Source organism: Triturus cristatus, chromosome 4_1 (genome assembly GCF_964204655.1).
Source record: "Triturus cristatus chromosome 4_1, aTriCri1.1, whole genome shotgun sequence".
NCBI classification, from domain to species: domain Eukaryota; kingdom Metazoa; phylum Chordata; class Amphibia; order Caudata; family Salamandridae; genus Triturus; species Triturus cristatus.
The window spans coordinates 308,322,431-308,342,318 of NC_140585.1; the positions used below are offsets into that span (position 1 = coordinate 308,322,431).

Genomic DNA, 19,888 nt, shown 5'->3' on the forward strand with positions numbered 1-19,888 from the left:
CCTAGGTGTGTAGATGAAGGTTGATTTCCTAATTTTTTTTCATGTCTTGGTTTCCTACCTGGTAATGTCCTGAATTATTGAGACCCACCAGAGAAAGATAGTCAGCCTAATAGGTTGGGGTGCCGTTCATGGTACCCTTGCAAACCATGCAATTGGTCTTGAAGATGGTGCAGGCTGGCAGAGTCTGCCAGTGGAGTTCAATCATGGTAGGGGCATTGTGGTTGAATTTCTTCTGGTGTGCTCCAGCATGTAGGATACCCTGTAGGAAAAGTTGTGATTTAAACTCAACTCTGCACTTGCATGTTTACATAGCACTTACACTGTATGCAGTATATATATTTACTTTGGTGTTAATATAGTGCCTCTATGTTGTCTCTAGGGAACTTAAGGGTATAATTTTCTTAAGTAAACATTGAAGAAGTGGAGGTACTGGTCGAGCAGTTATGTGTTCTTCAGTTGATAGGTCCCTCTAAGGAGGGGGATGGGGTAGTGTCTCCGTTCCCCTGTCTGTGTGAATCTGGAGTGCTCTGATGCGCTCTATTAAAGCGGGACCCTTCAATAATTTCAAAGACAGACTCAAGAATGCTGGGACTTTCACCACTCCATACTTACGATTGGATCACACTGTAAATAAATGTAATATAATCCACGTTCTTATAAAACTGCAAATAAATAGATGAATTAACAAGTCTTGTTTTTTTTTCTTTTCATTTGACAGAAATACAAAGATGTGGAGCCTTCCTTGAAGATCAAGGAAGTGGATGGTTTGGAGCTGGTGAAGAAGTTCTCAGAAGAGATGGAGATTATGTTGCGGAGCAAGGTTGAAGCGGTGCAGGTAGTTACACATAGCAGGTTACTGGGGTTACCCCGTGTCACCCAGGACAACATGTTTCACTCCAGTTGTTTTCATTACACCTTGACGCATGCTCATTGGATTTCTTTCATTCTGACTGAGTGGGTGTGGAGTTTGAAGTGATTGATAAATTACATCTTTATGGGGAGGCAGAAGGGTGGTTTGAAGATGGCAGGTCTGACAAAAACAGCTTTGTTGTGTGTAATACCACATTGACTGTCGCATGTAAGGTAGGGCATCAGTCGAACTGATGACCTTTGATGCGACTGACTGCACTATCTGACTGGCCCACCTGGACCGGGTCCTCTTGAATACCTTTGAAGAGCTGTACTGCAGGCCCAGAGTGTTGGAAAGTGGGTTATTGGTTGGGGTAAGTATGCACCTTTTGCTAATAATAAGTCCACTAACAGGGAATAGGGTCCAGTAAATGTCTCAGTAAATTAGCCCCTTGGTAGCTGACAACGAGCAGTCAGGCCTAACTTAGAAGACAGGAGTGTAAAGCATTTAAAAACACAAATACATCAAATAAGTTAAGACACAACAAACAATAAAAAATCCCACACCAATTTATAAAAATAGTAAATATTTTTATGAACAAATAGACACCAAAATGATAAAAATCCAATGTAGGGAAACGGAGATTAGACTTTTTATACTTTTTATTTATTAACCATTTTATTATGCTTAAAAGCCAATAGCACCACTCTGGGACATGGCCACGCTTCACAGGGACAAAGTCAGAGTTTGAGACCAACCGCGATGGAGCCCTGGTCGGATACACTAAACGGGAGGCCCCAGTCAAAATTTTACATTCACACCTAGAAACATTTCTGGAGCTTTTTCTTCCGACGGCACTCGACCATCCACAGTCGGCCAGATTCGGAGAAGGCTTGCTGGTTTCACTTTCCGCGAGGCCCTGGTCAACTCCTGGAAATCCAGAGTTACGGAGCTTTCAGCAGGATGAACTTGAAATCCTGCCCTTATCGCAGTTAAAGTTAGTTGGCTTGACACTCGCGGTTGGGTTGGTCACCTTACAGAGCTTTTCCCCAAAAGTTCTCCAAACTTCTTCAAACTTCAGGAGGTGCTTCCTGAAGGTCTCCTTGTAGGTTCAAAGTGTCCAAATGACCAATCCAGGTCTGCAATCTCCTAGATGGTTTCTGGGATGTCTGGGCCACAATTCCCACAATGCACCTGGCCAAATCCTTAAACATCCACTGGATAGGGATTTGTTGCGGAGATGATGCAGGTGGGCTCTGTTAATCTGCAGCTTGCAGGGAGTCCACTCCTTAACCCTTCTTGAAGCAAGGCACAGTTCGCAGGGCTGTAGTACCAGACTGTGCAGCAGGCGCAGTCATTTAGAGTGCAGGCCTTTGGGTGAAAATCCCAATTCTAGCAGGGCAGTCCTTTTTTTCCTTGTAGTTCCAGGCAGCAGATCTGAAAGACTATGCAGCTCTCAGATATTTCTTCAGTGTTCTGTGGTGACAAGCAGGGGGCCCCTCTGTCCAGTGAGATGCTGGGTGCCACCCAAAATGACAACAACGTTCTCAAGTGTGTGGCATCATCTTGTCCCACAAAGCACTGAACTTCCAAAATCCAACATGGATGATTTTCTCCAGAAGAGTAAGAGCTAGCTAAACCAACCCACAGTGAGGCTCATTGCCATCAGTTCTCCTCCCTCTGACATCTGCAAATTCCTGCCTTAATCCTACCGGCTGGGGCACAGGATGTGGGTGTAGGTACGCCTGGCATTCCTTACTGATCTGTTCTCTCTTTGAGCTCAGTTTGATTTACCCAGCCCCATCTCCAGGACCCATCCTCCCCAGCTGCAGAGCTCACTCCATCAAATAGCCTCTGCTCCTGCCGGGCCACTTATCACCTAATCAGAGAAGCCTGGCAAAACCTGTTAAGGCTGACCAATCAGTAGAGACCACTAGAAGGCTGGATGTTGGCTTACAGAAGAGAAATTTCTATAACTTCTATTCTGTATTAGTTATGATAAATTTAACAGTGGCAAGGTGTTGGAGTTATCAATACCAATCTTTTAAGTCCTTCAATTATATTTCACTCCTTTCCTAGCAATATTTATAACTAAATAAAATATTGCTATGTGAACATATGGAGCTAAGTATCTACAATGGGGGGAAATGAAATGGGCAGTTTTTCCCTCACCAGGGCATATAAAACATCTTCTATAAGGCCCCTTGCTTATAATTACATGAACCCCAACCTGTGGGACACCTACAAGAGACACTGGGAATACCTAATATGTAAAAAAAAGGTAAATTACCACTTTTTAAGTGCCCATACCACTAAAATCAAGTTTCCACACAATTTTACGTTTAAAGACAGTCTGCAAGGCCAGGCTGCCTTTAAAAGAGCCGCAGGCACTCAGCAGTGCAGGAAATCTCCTGTCCTCTAAACCTCCATGCCCTATTTCATATTAGGAAATTAAAGGTAGTTTGCATCGCCTGGCCCTATTATCTACTCTACACTTATAGGGTCTTTCATTTCAAATTGTAAGTGCACCCTAGTACACGTATCTTTCTAAACATAGCACTGGCCCTGGCCTGGTTAGCAGAGGTGAGGGTAAAGTCAGAGTCAGTTAACACCAGTATCATTCAGCAAAAAATGGGGGTGAACAGGGCAAAAGGATGCATCAATCATTTCATCCACATTAATCTACAATCTAATTACTGGTCATTACACTAAACTCATGCATCTGCTCCTCCCTGCAATACACACTTCAAACACTCAAAGAGTATGACCATCTTCTACTAAAAGAACAAACTATTACTGCTCAGCCAGTCCCACTCGTCAGTCTATTTATCGATCCCCTATGACACTTATGTTTTTTCACATTCCATTCATATCGCCACTGGAGGCCCTCTACACCTGAGCATCTCCTCACCTCAGCCACAGCAACAGAACTCTCCTTCTGAGTGCCTCTTTAGGCAGAAACTTGACTTTCTACCCAAACCTGCATTACAACACCCACAGTTTTACTACATGCCAGTGTCGAACTGAACTATAGGGCAAGCAGGCAGTGCCTAATGGGCCGGTTTGACAGGCAGTGCTTAATTTGATCCGGTGGTTTGCGGTGCTTGGCACCGACTCTTAATTGTCAACACCGGGCCTTGTGACAGTCTGCCACAAGGTGGCGCTGTCAGGCTAATTTAGAGATGGCCACAATAACAGTTAAATATTGCCAGCCAAGCCCTTACTGTAGCATTAGTGCCTGAAATAGTCGGAATTATCACACCTTTAGGAGTGTGACGATTAGTGGTTGTGTTGTTACTGTCATTGGCAGCATAGCAGGAGCAATGTCTCGTGGAAGCTGCAGCGGCCTCCTGACTAGAGCCATGGCATGTATTTGTTTGAGTAAGATAGATTCTAAAGAAATACAGCAACATCTTACTCTAACACTACCATTGGTGCCGAGAAATTTAGATGAGGCCACCAATACCTATACAAAGTGGCTAACAGCTGCAGGGGATAAATTGGCACCTTTGAAACTTCTTCGCTTTAACAGACAACAACCTTCGGCTCCCTGGTACTCCTCTGAACTTAGAGACCAGAAACTGGTGTGTAAGCACTTGGAAAGAAAATGGAAGGCGGGCTATAAGGAAAATGACAAAACGAGTTATAAAGCTAGCCTGTCAAAGTATAAACACCTATTGCAAAAAGAAAACAAAACTATTTCACTGATAAAATTAACTCAGCTAAAAACTCTTCTAAAGAGATTTTAAAAATAGTAAAAACCTTAGCCCACCCGTGTGCTCCATCAGTTCAGGTGAGTCAAGAACTGTGTAACAATATAGCTAAAAATCTTTTTGAAAAGGTAAATAATATTTTTGTTACCTTTTCTAATTCTGTTCAAGAAAATAATCAGAGTCTAGCATCTTCCCAATTTGATTCTATAGCTAATAGTCCTCTCTTACAGAATTTTTCCCCTCTAACAGAGCTTGATATATCTAAGCTAATGTTGAAGATTAAGTCAGGTTCTCCCTATGACCCATGTCCAAGTATGGTCGTCCTACTAGCTGTAGAACCAGGCTCAAAAATACTGACTCCCATTTTCAACACCATGTATTTAGACGGATACTTCCCAAAAGATTGGAAACACGCGTCAATTCTGCCTCTTTTAAAGAAACCCAATTTGGATATCAATGACCCAAACAATTTTAGACCTATATCAAGAATTCCACTCCCGGCAAAGGTCATAGAGAGGAACATTAATGCCCAACTAAATAAATTCCTACAAGCATCTCAAGTCTTGGACCCAACACAGTTTGGATTTAGAGGGGGTCACAGCACTGAAACTGCGTAGCTGAAGTCCACTGGAGAGATCAGGAACATTTTGGATCAGGGAGGGAACGCCGCCTTAATCATGCTAGATCTTTCAGCGGCATTCGATACCGCGCATCACGGTATACTGATGAAACGCCTCATGGAGATAGGAGTTAAGGGCTCGGCTTGGAATCTCCTCTAATCCTTTCTTACGGATAGAGTACAAACTGTAACATTGGAGGAGTTCCAGGCGGAATCATTCTCCCTGCCTTGTGGAGTTCCCCAGGGATCTTCATTGAGCCCGACTCTTTTCAATGTGTATGTTTCCTCTTTGGCACCGCTGGTTGAGTCATTTGGGTTCACTCTAACCTCATATGCTGATGATACCCAAATAGTGGTCAACCTGCTCCCAGGAAATTCGGTGCATACTTCTTCAAGATTACAAAATTGTATGTCTGCCGTGGGAAACTGGATGGCAAAAAACTGCCTAAAGCTTAACTCCAACAAAACGGAGGTCATTCTATTTGGCAATAATCCCAATTTATGGACACCAAGCTGTTGGCAGACAGAGCTTGGCCAACTCCCCACTCCTGTCGGGAAAGTAAAAAATCTTGGAGTGTGGTTGGACGACAAATTGAGTGGCAGGGATCAGGAAAACAAAGTTGTCTCCACCACTACTTCTATTCTCAAATCTTGTAAAAAAATTATGCCACTACTCCCAAAGGCAGTACAGCAAACAGTTGTTACTGCTCTTATTATGCCAAGACTGGACTATTGCAATAGTCTATATCTGAGGATACATGAAGGATCCCTAAATAAACTACAGATTTTGCAGAATGCGGCAGCCAGACTGCTCACAGGCACGCCTAGTACTGGCTCCATTTCTGCTCAAATCAAAACTCTACATTGGTTGCCTGTGAGGCAACGCATTCAATTTAAGACTTTGACACTGGTCTTTAGGGCCCTTCATTGAATGGGGCCTGAATTCCTTATACAACAACTCCACTGGTATTCCCCTACCAGATCCCTACGATCCTCGTACGCCAAATTGGCTATAGTTCCTAGGGCAGAGGCTTTGTGGTCAACGCAGCCAGGGCATGGAATGCTCTTCCTTTTTCTCTGAGAAGTATGACTGATCTTCTTCCATTCCGAAAGACATTAAAACATTTCTTTTCAACTATTGATCCTTCACATTCCCTATTTTTAACTCGATCCCTCTTTAGGCCTTCTCTAAGCACCAGGAAACCTTTTTGGTAACAGTTGCGCTCTATAAATGCCCATAACATAACATAACATAACATAACATAACATAACATAACATAACAAATTAAGCACTGTTGACAGGTCAGTGTGTTGTGAGTTATTTCCTATTCCATAGAAAGAGAGAGCACCTCACTTCTGCCATTATGAACTTTATTTCCACACTGAGGCTTTTCACCCGTTAATAAGTACTTACAGTTGTATTAGTCTAATTAAGACAGTGGGCGTACATCATTACTACAATACTCAAAATGCATTAGATTTTAATAAACTAGCCAAGGCTGGAAACCGTATAACTAATGACATGGAGTAAGGGGGGCACTGTAGCTATAAAGGCTACCATGTCATCAGATAGTAATACTGGATCCTGGAGTAACCAACATCAGTAATACCAGGTGTGGTATTGTACCACTGTGATTACCGATGCACCTATGACGGAGGCCTAAGAGAAAAGTTTTTAACTACATCTTATAATGCAAAATCTGCTTGCCAAACACCCACAAAATAAGCAATCTGCTTTCTGATTTCATATCCAGGCTCTTTGAATAACCTGGCTTGGCTTCGATGAATGTTCCATGATAAATTCTAATTCTAAGTCATCGGAGCCTCACAGTTCATGCAGCAAGTGTAACACAGAGCAGCAGGAAGGGGAAATGCATAACATGCTCCCCTACCACTCTGATCCCAGTGTCCTTATTCATATTTATAACCACTAGTTGCATTATCAATGCCAGTTACTCTTTCATTCCACTAACCATTGACCACTCATCGGGATCCAACCATTGACCACTGATCGGGATCCAACCATTGACCCCTCATCGGGATCCAACCATTGACCACTCATCGGGATCCAACCATTGACCACTCATCGGGATCCAACCATTGACCACTCATCGGGATCCAACCATTGACCACTCATCAGGATCCAACCATTCACCACTCTGCAGGATCCAACCATTGACCCCTCATCAGGATCCAACCATTGACCACTCATTGGGATCCAACCATTGACCACTCACCAGGATCTAACCATTGACCACTCATCGGGATCCAACCATTAGCCACTCATCGGGATTCAACCGTTGACCATTCATCGGGATCCTCTACTCAAGTCATCTATGAATACACTGCTCTGATTTATTTATGTATTTATTAGGTCATTTATTTATTTACTTGTTTATTATTTCATTGGGTTTTTGTACACTGCTGCAAACTCCTGGTGGGGCTCGTAGAGCCATACAGGTCAGATACATTGATACAGCAATTAAAGTAATCAAACAGCATTTCCTGATAACATTACGAAGAAGCCTTACAGGAGAATCAATGGAGTCCAATGCCCTCTTGAGGAGTAATGAGTGGCCCGTTTTTTTCCGATCCCTCTGCAAACTCCTGTTTGCGGAGGGATCAGAGTTACAAGTTTGGCGGTATTTGCCACAACCCTGCATTTTCCCCAGGGGAGCACTTCTTTAATGTATTCATCAGACATTTGCATTTAATACAAAATAATTATTCAACCTCAAAGTTAATTTCCCGCTTCAGGTTCATCTGCCAGGTACGTACCTATTTGCCCCGGTGGTATCGCATTGCAGTAGGGGGTTCTGGGATATGCTTTCACTGATCCTGTTTGCATTCTTCACACTTTTCAGGTTTCTATTGCAGATCAGAGTTTGGATGATCCTATGATGACATGTCTAGTTGTTATGTTGTAGTCACTCACCAGGTTGAGCGGCATTTTCTAATGAATTGAAATGGGGGGTATGATTGTGGTGTGGCGGAAGGGCTTTACCAGATGCGTATCCTTATTACAGGCTTGCGACCTGCCTGTTTTCCAGCTGTTAGAAATAGATGAGACATGGTGTTGCTGGTTAAGTTAAAATTTTAGACTGTGTGGTGTTCTGTGAAATGTGCTGAGACTTTGTGATGTGTGTCTGTGATAATCTGTCTAATTTGCTCTTTGTTTTGAGGTCAGGCTTCACCATGCAACATTTGTGAAGCATTGTTACCAAAGCATTTAAATGTACAAAGAGCGGTGTAAGGCCACTCTCACAATGTGCTGTTGGCTAGTTTGTGTATTATTCTGCCTTCAATGGAGCACTTGCCTTGCAATGCATGAGAGAGTATTTTACATATCAAAGGTACATTGAATAATCACCCATTAAATTATCTTTCTCAAAGATGTACTGTGTATAGAAACCAATTGGTTGTTATTTTGTTTTTTCACGTTGGTAGACTTTTTAAAATCTTTTACTTGGGACTCAAAATACAAGCCCAGCCTATTGGTCATACCTTGCTCCCTTGATGCTTATCTCGCCATAGTAGTTGGTGTGCCTGAGTTGTGAGTAAAATGTGTGTCTTTAATGCCTTCTGTTTTGTGTGTTATAGGTTTGTGTGTGGCATAACTTGGTGGTAAATTGTGTTGGGAGCCCCGTAAAAACTTTCCATAAGGCATATTTGAGGTATATTGGATGTATGAGACTTGTTATGTTAATGTGTTCTGTTATATAATAAAAATGTTATTGTCAAGCCATTCTGTTTAGTGATCAAAGCAAAAAAAAACACATTTGAAATAAAAACAATGTTTAGTGTTTGACTCAAATATTTAAAGTGATATTAAAATAGAAATAAACAGCAATTATATTTTAGTTATAACGTAATATAAATATAAAGTGATAAAATATATTCCAAGTTTCATTAGTAAAATATTAAAGTAATATAAAAACAATAATAATATTATCATAATGCATGGGAGTCTGCAATCACTCTATAAAACCTGTTTCTAATATCCTTATTACCGGTGATTTGTGATGTTCCTAGTTGCTGGTAATAAAGAAATTACATAGCCGCTGAACTCAAATAACTTATTACAGTTGAGTTCTGACGTCACAATGCCTACTGCAGAGCCAGCTGCCAAGGAGGAAGGAAGATGACAGAGCATAACTAAGGCTGCAGTTTGAAAATGAAAAGTGGCCTTTTCTTCTTTTGGTCTGTTTTTCTAGCTGAGCAGTGACAAGTAGAAAGGACATATTTAGGCAACTTGTTTATTTTTCTATGCTTTAGGCAAATATAGGAAAGATAGAATCTATTTACATGTTTCTAAAAATTCTGAGTTATAGTTTTTTTAAAAAAATCTGAGTTGTAGTTAAAGGGTTCTAATATCTTTTCCCCACAAATATCTACATGCTTTTCGATGTTTTTAGTTTTGTATTAGAGATTCTACTTTTATCCTTAATATATATCCTATCTCTTCCATATGAAAGAGAACAGCACCAAGGATTTAAGCACTTTCTGAGAAGGGTGATATTGTGACCATGAATTATTAGGAATAAAGTATCCTCTGCTGTACATTATTAGGATATTGCAAGTTACCTTAGAGTTCCATGGCCTTTGGCCTCGTTCCTCTATATGTTTGTGTACCTCAGAGTTCCATGGCCTTTGGCCTCGTTCCTCTATATGTTTGGCCTCGTTCCTTTATATGTTCACAGAACTCCTCAGTGACTTGTAGTATCCTTATAATGTACTGCACTGGGTAAATTATGCCATATATTACACAATGTTACTTATAAATCTATAAGCATCCCTCTTCCAATGCCTAGCACTAACTCCGAAGAAAAAAGTCTGCTTATTACAGTAGATTTTTACATATCTTTGCATGGAGTTACGAATTCGTTGAATCAGGATTCCTGTTTACATGTGAAAATCCTATTCATCACAGGACCTACAGGCAACCACTATGTGACACATATTTACTTCAAAAGATGCTGTGGTAAAGTGATCTCAAATTTGCAAATGTTTTTGTATACATTGGATCCTGAGCTTGAATTCTTTTCTTAGTGTTCTATACTTCTCATTGATATCTAGAACCACACAAAATCCAGGATTGATGGCTGAAAATATTATGCCGTCATATGAGCTTAAAACTGATCCGCAGTTTTATTTTTCCATGTCTTTCTGCATTAGAACCTGGTGGAAGCAGCAGAGGAGGCAGATCTGAACCATGAATTCAATGAATCGCTTGTGGTAAGTTCATTCACAAATTTTAATCTATGCATTGCCAAGGGCAAGCCCTGTATGTTTGCTGCTAGAATGCAGATACTTGTACAGCGATAATGGACCTAACGAAAAATGACCGCTCCTCTAACTGGGCATATGTTTGGGAATGAGACTGAGAATATCCAAATATGATAACTCAAAGGTCAATGATAGATAAACGCTGGGGACTATAAGTAATCAGTTTAGAAACTCTATTCAGCATTAAATTAAGAGTTCTATGCCTCTAAATTCACACCAGCAGTGAGGACACACTTCTTCCTCAAAGCCTTGGTGTGTTTGATTCTTTCCATTTAGTGAAGGGTTCTCCTGCTAGCAACTTTTCTGTCTCTTTTTTATAATCACCTAACTCGGTCCTTTGAAGCTCATACTTTGACAACAGTGTCTATTATTAAAATGCCAGTCTCAATGTGATTCAAGTAGTTTATTGTCATGAACTCAGCACCACCAACATTGACAACAAGCTAGCTCAGCTCAGAGACTCCAGCTGTCCCAACATGGAATTCTTATCATGGAGTCTAAACATTCTTGGCATGTGCTGCCTGTCTCTTAAATGTACCAAGAATAGGAGATTACAGCACATACCCTTTACCTAATAATATAAATAACAAAACATAAGAACAACAAAGAAAACACTATAATGAACTAAACGAGGCACTGAAAGAAAATAGTGAAACATTGTAATGCAAAACATAATCATCAAATCGTACAGTAAAATTTTTAGGATCTTCTCGAAAGAGGTCTCTGCAACACATCTCTGGTGACATTTTCTAAAGAACAGTCATTAGATGTCACATCACTGCGCATGATTGTTCCTGGTGTATCATCGGAGTACTTCACAAGCCTGGACATACTCCACGTGCCACCAGTGATCAATGTCACCACATTTTTCTTTATTGCAGTAATGATGAAAGGGCCCATGAATATAGATATTTCCTTTTTTGCCCTCCTTGGTTTTTTCCACCAAAAACAGGCCACCACGTTCCATTTCCTATACCTGACTGAATTCTTCTCATCATACCTTTATCTATATCTTTGTTGATAAGACCTGAGATTGGCTTTCCTCTCTTTTACATCTAGACTCTTCACCTTCCTGAAAGGCAACCAGACAGGGTTCAACTTGGAATTAGCTACTCTGCCCCTTAATGCCTCAAAAGTAGACCTCTGTGTTATAGAATTTGGAGTAGTACAGCATGCCCACCATATCTCCCTCCAAAACCTTTTAAGACAGTCTCTGGTTTCCACACTCTTTGTGCACAAGCCTTTACTAGCCTATTCATCTGCTCTGTCAAACCATTGGCCTGTGGTGCATAGACAGATTTTCTTTGATGCACAATTCCCAGTTCTCTAAAAAATTCCTGCATCTCCTGTGAAATAAACTGTACCCCATTTACAGTAACAAGATACTTGGCACTTCTTCACTCACAAACACATCTTTTAGAAATTCCAACATTGTCCAGGTGTGTTGACTGCACTTTACACACCTGGTCTCAACCTATTTAGATGTGTAATACACTAAAGGAAGCACAGCGCTCTCTCCAGATGGCAGCAACTCAAAGGGACCTATAATATCTAGTCCCAGCTTCGACCAAGAGTCATCTGGTATTGCAACCAGAGATAGAGGAGCAGAATTGGTGATACTTGTCTTGTCGTTGGCTGCACACAGGTGACACTCTTTAAACACCTCTTCCACCATCATGTCCATACCTGACCACCAATATCTTTCCCTCACTCAGGTTTTCGTGAGACTCCTCCCAAGATGCCCCTCATGTCCAAGGTTAACCATTTTGCTTCTTAACCCGCTAGGAGGAACACTCTTGTCCCCTCTCATAAAGTTGTCATGACACAAAGTCAGCTCATCCCTTACTGACCAGTATGGCCTCAAATCCTGATCCAATGACTTGTACCCAGTCCAACCCTTCACGACAAAAGACTTCAGGGTAGAGAACAAAACATCCTTCTCCACACTCTTGGACCACTCTTCCGCCGAGAGAGTGGGTTCCATGACCCAATTCACTCCTTCAGCTCTCATATCATCATTCTTATTCTCTAAAGGTAAGCGTGATAAGCAGTCAGCTAATTTATTCACAGACCCTGGAAAATATTGTATCTGGAAGTTGAACTCCTCTAAAGCCTCAATCCAACTCTTGAGTCTGGGAGTACGACGCTCACTATGGAGGCATGAGAAAACTTGCAACAGGGGCCGATGATCAGTTCTTACTAATAAAGGAATACCCCACAAATAAAACGTAAAATGTCTCATGGCCCAAAATATGCTCAAGGCCTCTCTTTCTATGCACGAACAGCGCTCCGCTGCACCTTTGAGTGCTCTTGAAGCAACAGCGACCACTCTCTCTTCACCCTCTACTGTTTGGGATAGCACAGCTCCCAAACCCCTGATGCTGGCATCCGTGGTCAGTATCGTCTTGGGTTTGGTATCAAAATTTCCCAAAGTGGGTATTTTGCCAATCTCTGACTTTATTGTTGCAAACGCTTCACCGCACTCAATTGTCCAATTGAAATGCACTCCTTTTTTAGGTAACGATCGATAGGCTGTAATGCACTTGCAAAGCCTTTCGCAAATTTTGAGTGAAATTCAGCAAGTCCCAGATACAACCTGACTTGCTCCTTGTCACTGGGAGTAGGAGCCTTTACATTACACTCTGCCAATGCTAATTTAGGTTGTATACCCTCACCTAAAATCACATGTCCAAGGTAAGTAACAGACGTCACCCCAAACCGGCACTTCTGCTTCTTTACAGTGAGTCCTTTCTCCCCAGTCTCCTCAACACACCTCTTAGCATCTTCTCATGCTCACTTTTGTCTTTGCCATAAATTAGTATATCATCTTGGAAAAAGAGGACATTGGCCAGATCACCAAGCACCAACTTCATAATCCTCTGGAAACAAGCTGCCGCAGAGGCCAAACCAAACGGCATCCTTATAAAATGGTAAGCACCCAAGGGAGTCACAAAGGAGGTCAAGTGATTCGAATCTCGATGTAATTTCACCTGGTGATAGGCTAATGAGAGATCCAAGACACTGAAAATCTTAGCTCCCCTCAGCATGCTGATGGAGTCAGAAATGTTGGCGAGTGGTTGGTGGTCTACCCAGATCCATTCATTAAGACTAAGCATGGGCGGAGAGCTCCGCTTTGCCCACAGAGTGTGCGGAGTGTTGCCTACTCCGCGTTTTGCGAATAGGCTGAGTAGGCAGCACCCCACACACTCCGCGGCGGATCGGAGTTGACAACAGCCCCCACCTCCCACCCGCACTATTAACAATAGTTATAGAAGCTTAAAAAGCAATATAAAGTATTAAAAACTCCTTACCTGAGCTGCGGCATCCACGGGCTGCCCTCTTCCTCCATCACGAATTCTTGATGACAACTGCGTATGCGCGAGCACCCGCGCATGCGCAGTTGTCATCAAGAAGTCGCGATGGAGGAAGAGGGCAGCCCGGGGACGCCACAGCTCAGGTAAGGCATTTTTAATACTTTATATTGTTTTTTAAGCTTCTATAACTATTGTTAATAGGGCTGGTGGGAGGTGGGTGGTGCGTAGCGGAGCTATGCGGAGTGTGCGGAGATTGTTTTAACCTCCGTGGCACTCCGTGTAGCCTCGCTATGCCCACTACGCCCAGGGTTAACTAAGACCACGTAAGTCCACACACATTTCAAAGGCTTTACCCCCATCCTTGGGCGCTAAAACCTGGCGCCAACCAGTAAGACGCATCAATTTCCTCTATCACTTCCATATCCAAGAGTCATCGCAGTTCCTCTTTCAATGGTGCAGTCACCATGTTCGGTACTCTCTGCACTTTATTTACACATGGCTTAGCTCCTTTTTAGGTCTCGGCTAGCGAAGGCTGCGCTTGCGCAGTCTCGCTCGCGAGATTTAATGACTTTGAGAAGTGGGGCTTGAACCCGCCCCTCTTCTACCTCTTCTCCATTGGCTGGCCTCTTAAATGCTGGTCAGCCATTGGAGAAGAGCATGTGTCTCTCCAAACAAGCCTCGTCTTTTTCGGATTCGGGGGCGTGTTTTTAACTTTCTTTCTCTCCTCTGGAATGTAAACATTCCAGCCAATGGCAGGAGGAGAGAAAGAAAAACACGCCCCCAAATCCGAAAACGCCGCTGCGTTTCTCCGAGGCATTTCTGCTTGACCTCGGAGAAAGGCGGCGGTGTTCATGGCTGGACGCTCATTTATGGAACAGTTAACCTCTCTTCCTCAGTACCGCCGAAGAGCGTAAACTCAGACACCAGTGGGTATGTACAGCGGACACATAACTGCGTTGTGTATTGCTCGTTCGCGGGAAACAAACCCTACATCCAGAGTCACCCAGAGATTTGTAGTCACGCGCCTATCGTTTGAGGTCCGTTGGTGGATATAGTGCAGACTGCATCTAAACTTCTCATTTCTCTTGCCCTTCTCTCCACCTCCATGTCGGTGTTTCCTCCTCCCCCTGGCCCTCCCTCCTCCCCTTCTCATATCATGCTCCCTCCCTCTCCCTCCGCCTGGAGCTGCTGGCTGGGTCGGTGGCTGGGCTCGGCTGGAGGCAGTGCGGGCGGTGAGTCCCCGGGTGCATCCTCGGCCGGATCCCTCCCTGACTGGATCCCAGCCCGAGCCCCGGGTTTGGTCGCTCTAGATCCCCTGCAGCGGCTTCTCAAAACGTTCCCTCTGCTGCTCGTGCGTCGACGCTGCTGCTGCTGCTGTGGGCTCCGTCGACCCCGTCGCCTCTCGGCTGCTCTGAGCGCCTCATCTGGTCTCCCAGCTCTACTCCGCTGGCTGCGGCTCAGATCTGCGCTCCTCTGATCTCTACTCTTCTCCTCCGCTGCCTCTGTGTTCTGATCTGTGCTCCTCTCGTCTCTTCTCCTCTGTTGCCTCTGTGCTCTGATCTCTTCTCCTCCGCTGCTTCTGTGCTCTGATCTGGGCTCCTCTGATCTCTACTCTGCTCTTCTGCCTCTTTGCTCTGATCTGCGTTACTCTCATCTCTTCCCCTCTGTGCTCTGATCTGCACTCATCTGACCTCTTCTCCTCTGCAGCGTCTCTTCCTCACTGCTCTGCTCTGCACTCCTCGGATCTCTCCTCCTCTGTTGCCTCTGTGCTCTGATCTGGGCTCCTCTGTGCTCTGATCAGGGCTCCTCTGATCTCTTCTCTGCTGCCTGGTCTCCTCTCTGCTCTGACTTCTTCTCTGGCTTTCTGATCTCTTCTCACCTGATGTCTGATCTCTTCTCCGCTGTGACCTGCTCTCTTCTGACCTCTTCTCTCTCTGCTCGTTTGATCTCTACTCATCCTCCCCCTGGTCTCCTCTGCCAAATCTTAACAAGTGATATCTGAAATGTGGCATCATAATGCTTGGAAGTTAGGTTAGTGGTCAAATGCACACTTAGTATATGTGTCTGCAGTGGATGAGGTGGCTGTTTGTGTGTTCATCACATTGCAGTTCACCTATGCACATCTTCCCGACTGTAGCAAGGTATTAACATCAGCACCACATCCAGGCGCACAGCAGCCTCAAATGCAGCAATAATTCACCTCGTATTATTTGTTGTGGAAAAAGAGAATAATTTTCTGTAAAGTGTGGGTTGTAGTTGAAGGCAGTGTGAGTTTTTCTCAGTGGGACAGTATGGTGTTCAGTGGGGGAGACAATGTGGCACTATGACCAGAGCTGCTGAATTTGGAACTGGGGAACCACGTTCAGCCTTAATAACCAGTCCACCAGACGACTCTCCAGTGAGAGCAACATCCCATGCTAGACCTTAGAAGGCTTCACAAGACCTTAGAAGCGCTGGTGTCTTAGCACCAGCAGGTGGACCCTAGCACTGGCAAGTCTGGGTTAACCTTCAAGGTTTGTCCACCACAATCCATACTGAAGTTCACCTCCAGTCTTGCTAGCAGGACATATGAAGCAGCACAGCCAAGAACAACAGTGACTCTGTCACTGAGGTCACAGGACCCTTGAGAAGGGCCAGCTCTAGGGCAGTGCACCCAGTGTGACCGGGCGCTGACTTTGAGTGGAGACATTATGTTTGCAAGTAAATTAAGGTTTTAAAAGCGCTTGCTGCCTCCTTCCTGGCCTCCAGCAATTTTCGGCAACAATAAAAATGTCATGATGACTCTGGGGTTTAATGTTTTTCCTATAGAGAGATCGGAGTTTTGTCTAGTGAAAGTTTTGACTCCTTGAAAGGTAGCACATAGGGTTAATGTGCCTGCAGCAAAGAACATGTACCATGCAGATCACAAAGTGCACATAATGTAAATAGGTCAGTGGGCTTCTGCGTGTGTGTAGGTGGCTCTGTGGGTGGCTCTATTTGTGTGTGGATTGCTCTATGTGAGTGGCTCTGTGGGTGGCTCTGTGTGTGTGGGTGGCTTTGTGTGTGTGGCTCTGTGTGTGGCTGCAAATACAATAAATCTCGCATTTGAGAGTGATTAAGCTATTGACATTGTAAATAACAATGCCGTTTCTTTAAATGTTTTAAAAACAAAAACATAAACAAAAATAATGTCATGAGCAATGCCAATAGCTCTAACTTTAACAATGCCAAGACCGTTGCATTGTAAATGCTTGTTTCAAGATGATGCAGTGCTCAAAATCTTTGAGCAGACCTAAATTGTCACAAACCACCTCTGGGAAGTCCCTGAAAAATGTTTCCCCATCACCTGAGTTGCCAATAAACATTTTTTGATCTCTTAGACTGCAAGCACTGGGATTTAAAATGATTCCCAAATCATGTTGGTGCCTTCACCCCAAAAGGTTGTTACCTCTCTCCTCTACATAAACCTTCCCATGTTTAGGCTATTCTTAAACTCAGCTTTCATCACTACGTAACCCAACACATTGATACGCGAACCCCCACAGCTAAATGGATTAATATCCAGAGGTTCCAACTTTATTCCTTCATTAGCAAACGTTTCATCCTATTGTTTGTTTCCAATCATGGTTAATAGTGAACCTCAGTCCGCAAGCACTTCAAATGTCTTCCCGCCAACATCAATCTCACACTCTGGCATGACCATTATGTCAGCATCCACCTCTCCACTGTCCTTACTTACACTCAGAATTACCAGTCCACATGTTCTCACACACATTATCCACAGTCTTTATCTTCTCTGTGGACTTACACACACACACACGCATAATGCCCTTTGATACCACACTTATGGCACACTGACCCTCTGGCATAACAAATTGGGATACTAGAATAGTGGGCAAAACTGCCACATCTAAAACATTTGACCTTCTGCGTGTCTGGATAATGTTTCAACTTTGCACCAGAAGAGACTTTTTCTCTGCTAGCCTGAAGTATTTCTTCCTCAGTAACTTCATGAACACCGCTCTGTACAGAACTTTTGTCCATCGCCAGAGCATTACTTCTCATATCCTTCATCCAACCTGACGTGTTCTCCATGTGTTGTACAATGGCAATGGCTTCCTTGAGTGTAGGATTCCTGGACAACAGTTTCTCTTGCACCCTGTTGCTATTGGTGCACTTCACCAATTGGTCTCTTACGAGAGATTCATTTAATTCTCTGAACTTACATATGCGAGCTAAGGTCTATAAAGGTGCAACTGAATTGCCCACTTTTTCGTTAAATTCCTGTACCCTGGTGAAAAATCTGTGGTGTTCTAACACTACATTTATACATGGCCCCAGTAGTGGCCCGTGGAGGGAGTTCCGCGGGGCGGTGGGGCAGGGCGGGGAGGGGCAGGGTGGAGGGTAGTAAACTCCGGCTCACGGCCGACCAGAGTAATGTAAAGCAATAAATAAAACGAATTTCATTGTGCGCGCTGAAACGCCAAATGTGTTTCAAACGCGCAATGAAATTCGTTTTATTTCTTTCTTTCTTTACATTATTCCGGTCGGCCATGAGCCGGAGTTTACCACCCCCCCCCCTCTGACCCTCCCACCCACACCGCCCCGCAGAACTCCCTCCACGGGCCGCTACTGCGTTGCCCAAAGTACTACTCAAGCATTTTTATGGACATTTAAAAAACATCTGAGAGTTGTCTTTTACCATTACCAACAGGCAACTTGTCAATACTGTCATAGATATTACGTCCCTCAATGCCAAGATTATGAGGTAGAATGGCTTGTTTCCTGTAAGCAGAAAATTTCTGCCCGCAATGGCTATCAAATAGGAGTCAAATGGTTTTCTTCTCCTTTACCAAGACAAAAGGGGCTCCCCGTTCTCTGACAGAAAAGCAGGGGGTTGAAACATGCTAGTAGTTGAATGTTAGAAGATATACACTTATACTGCACAAAAGTTAAACTAAATTCAATAAAATCTCATCAAAATCCCATTACAGGCTTTTTCTGTGACATGACTAAGCAGCACATTCACGGATATTAAAATGCCTCGAAGATCACTGGATGATCAGCTTAACGATGTATAAGAAAATGAATCATTTGCCTCAAACAAATATGGCGGTCGACGCAGCTGTACGTGTGACAACGTCACGTTGACACGTTGGTTCACACGTAAACCCTGTACCAGGGCTGGACTGGGCACCAAAACCGGCCCTGGCAAAGTGCTCGGCCGGCCGCCGGGGGAGTGGGGTGCGCCGAGCTCTTTGCCAGGGCCGGTTTTCAGCCGATTTTGTTACGGGGCCGATTTTGCAGCTATGCTGCAAAAACGGCCCTGAAACAAAAACGGCCCCCAGGGTCCCAAAACCGGCCCCAACCCGTGCGGCGCACCAGGGAATTGCCCGGTGCCTGCTACGTCCATTCCGGCTCTGCCCTATACTTGTGTTTGGGACGCAGCTGTGCGCGTGACCTCTTTGCGCTGTTTATGCTGACGGCTCCTGTTTATTTATTTATTTATTTAAACTTCTAACGCGTGCAGCTACCCGCAGGGGGTTTCCCGGCGCTCAAGGAAAGACTGAGAGGGAGAAAGAATGGCACGCTGAATTCACCAGGTGATCAATTACTGCTGAAAGAGCCAAGTTTTAAGTCCTTTGCGAAAGAAAAAGATTTTGGTTTCTGTCTTTAGGGTCACAGGAAGAGCATTCCAAAACGTAGGACCCAAATAGGCAAAAGAACGCCCTCCCATTTTTGCCAGCCTAAATCTAGGGACAGAAAAGTCAGCATATGTTGATGATCTAAGAGTTCGACTAGGTTTGTAGGCCTGGATAAGATCCTGGAGATATTTTGGGGCTGAGCCGTGTTTGATTTTAAAGACGTGACACAAGGCTTTAAATTTAATTCTGTTTGGAATTTTGAGCCAGTGAAGGTCACGAAGTGCTGTTGAGGCTGATGTTCTCCTAGGAACATTACAGAGCAGTCGGGCGGCAGCGTTCTGTGCAACCTGAAGTTTTTTTATGGTTGTTTGGTTGGCTCCCAGATATAGGACGTTACCATAGTCCAGGCGGGAAACAACCAACGCCTGGACTACCGTTCTTTGAGAGGAAGGAGGTAACATCCACAAAATCTTTTGAAGCCA

At 43.8% G+C, this 19,888-nt stretch overlaps 1 protein-coding gene across 6 annotated transcripts in view; it reads left to right on the top strand.

Moving 5' to 3' along the window:
* CACNA2D4 (calcium voltage-gated channel auxiliary subunit alpha2delta 4) overlaps window positions 1-19,888 on the top strand; it is a 1,002,329-nt gene that overhangs the window by 330,844 nt on the left and 651,597 nt on the right. For all 6 annotated transcript variants that reach the window (XM_085652199.1, XM_085652201.1, XM_085652202.1 and 3 more), the window contains exons 3-4: window positions 719-835; window positions 10,358-10,417. In XM_085652199.1, coding sequence (XP_085508325.1) covers window positions 719-835; window positions 10,358-10,417 — 177 coding nt within the window. The remainder of the gene's footprint in view (window positions 1-718; window positions 836-10,357; window positions 10,418-19,888) is intronic.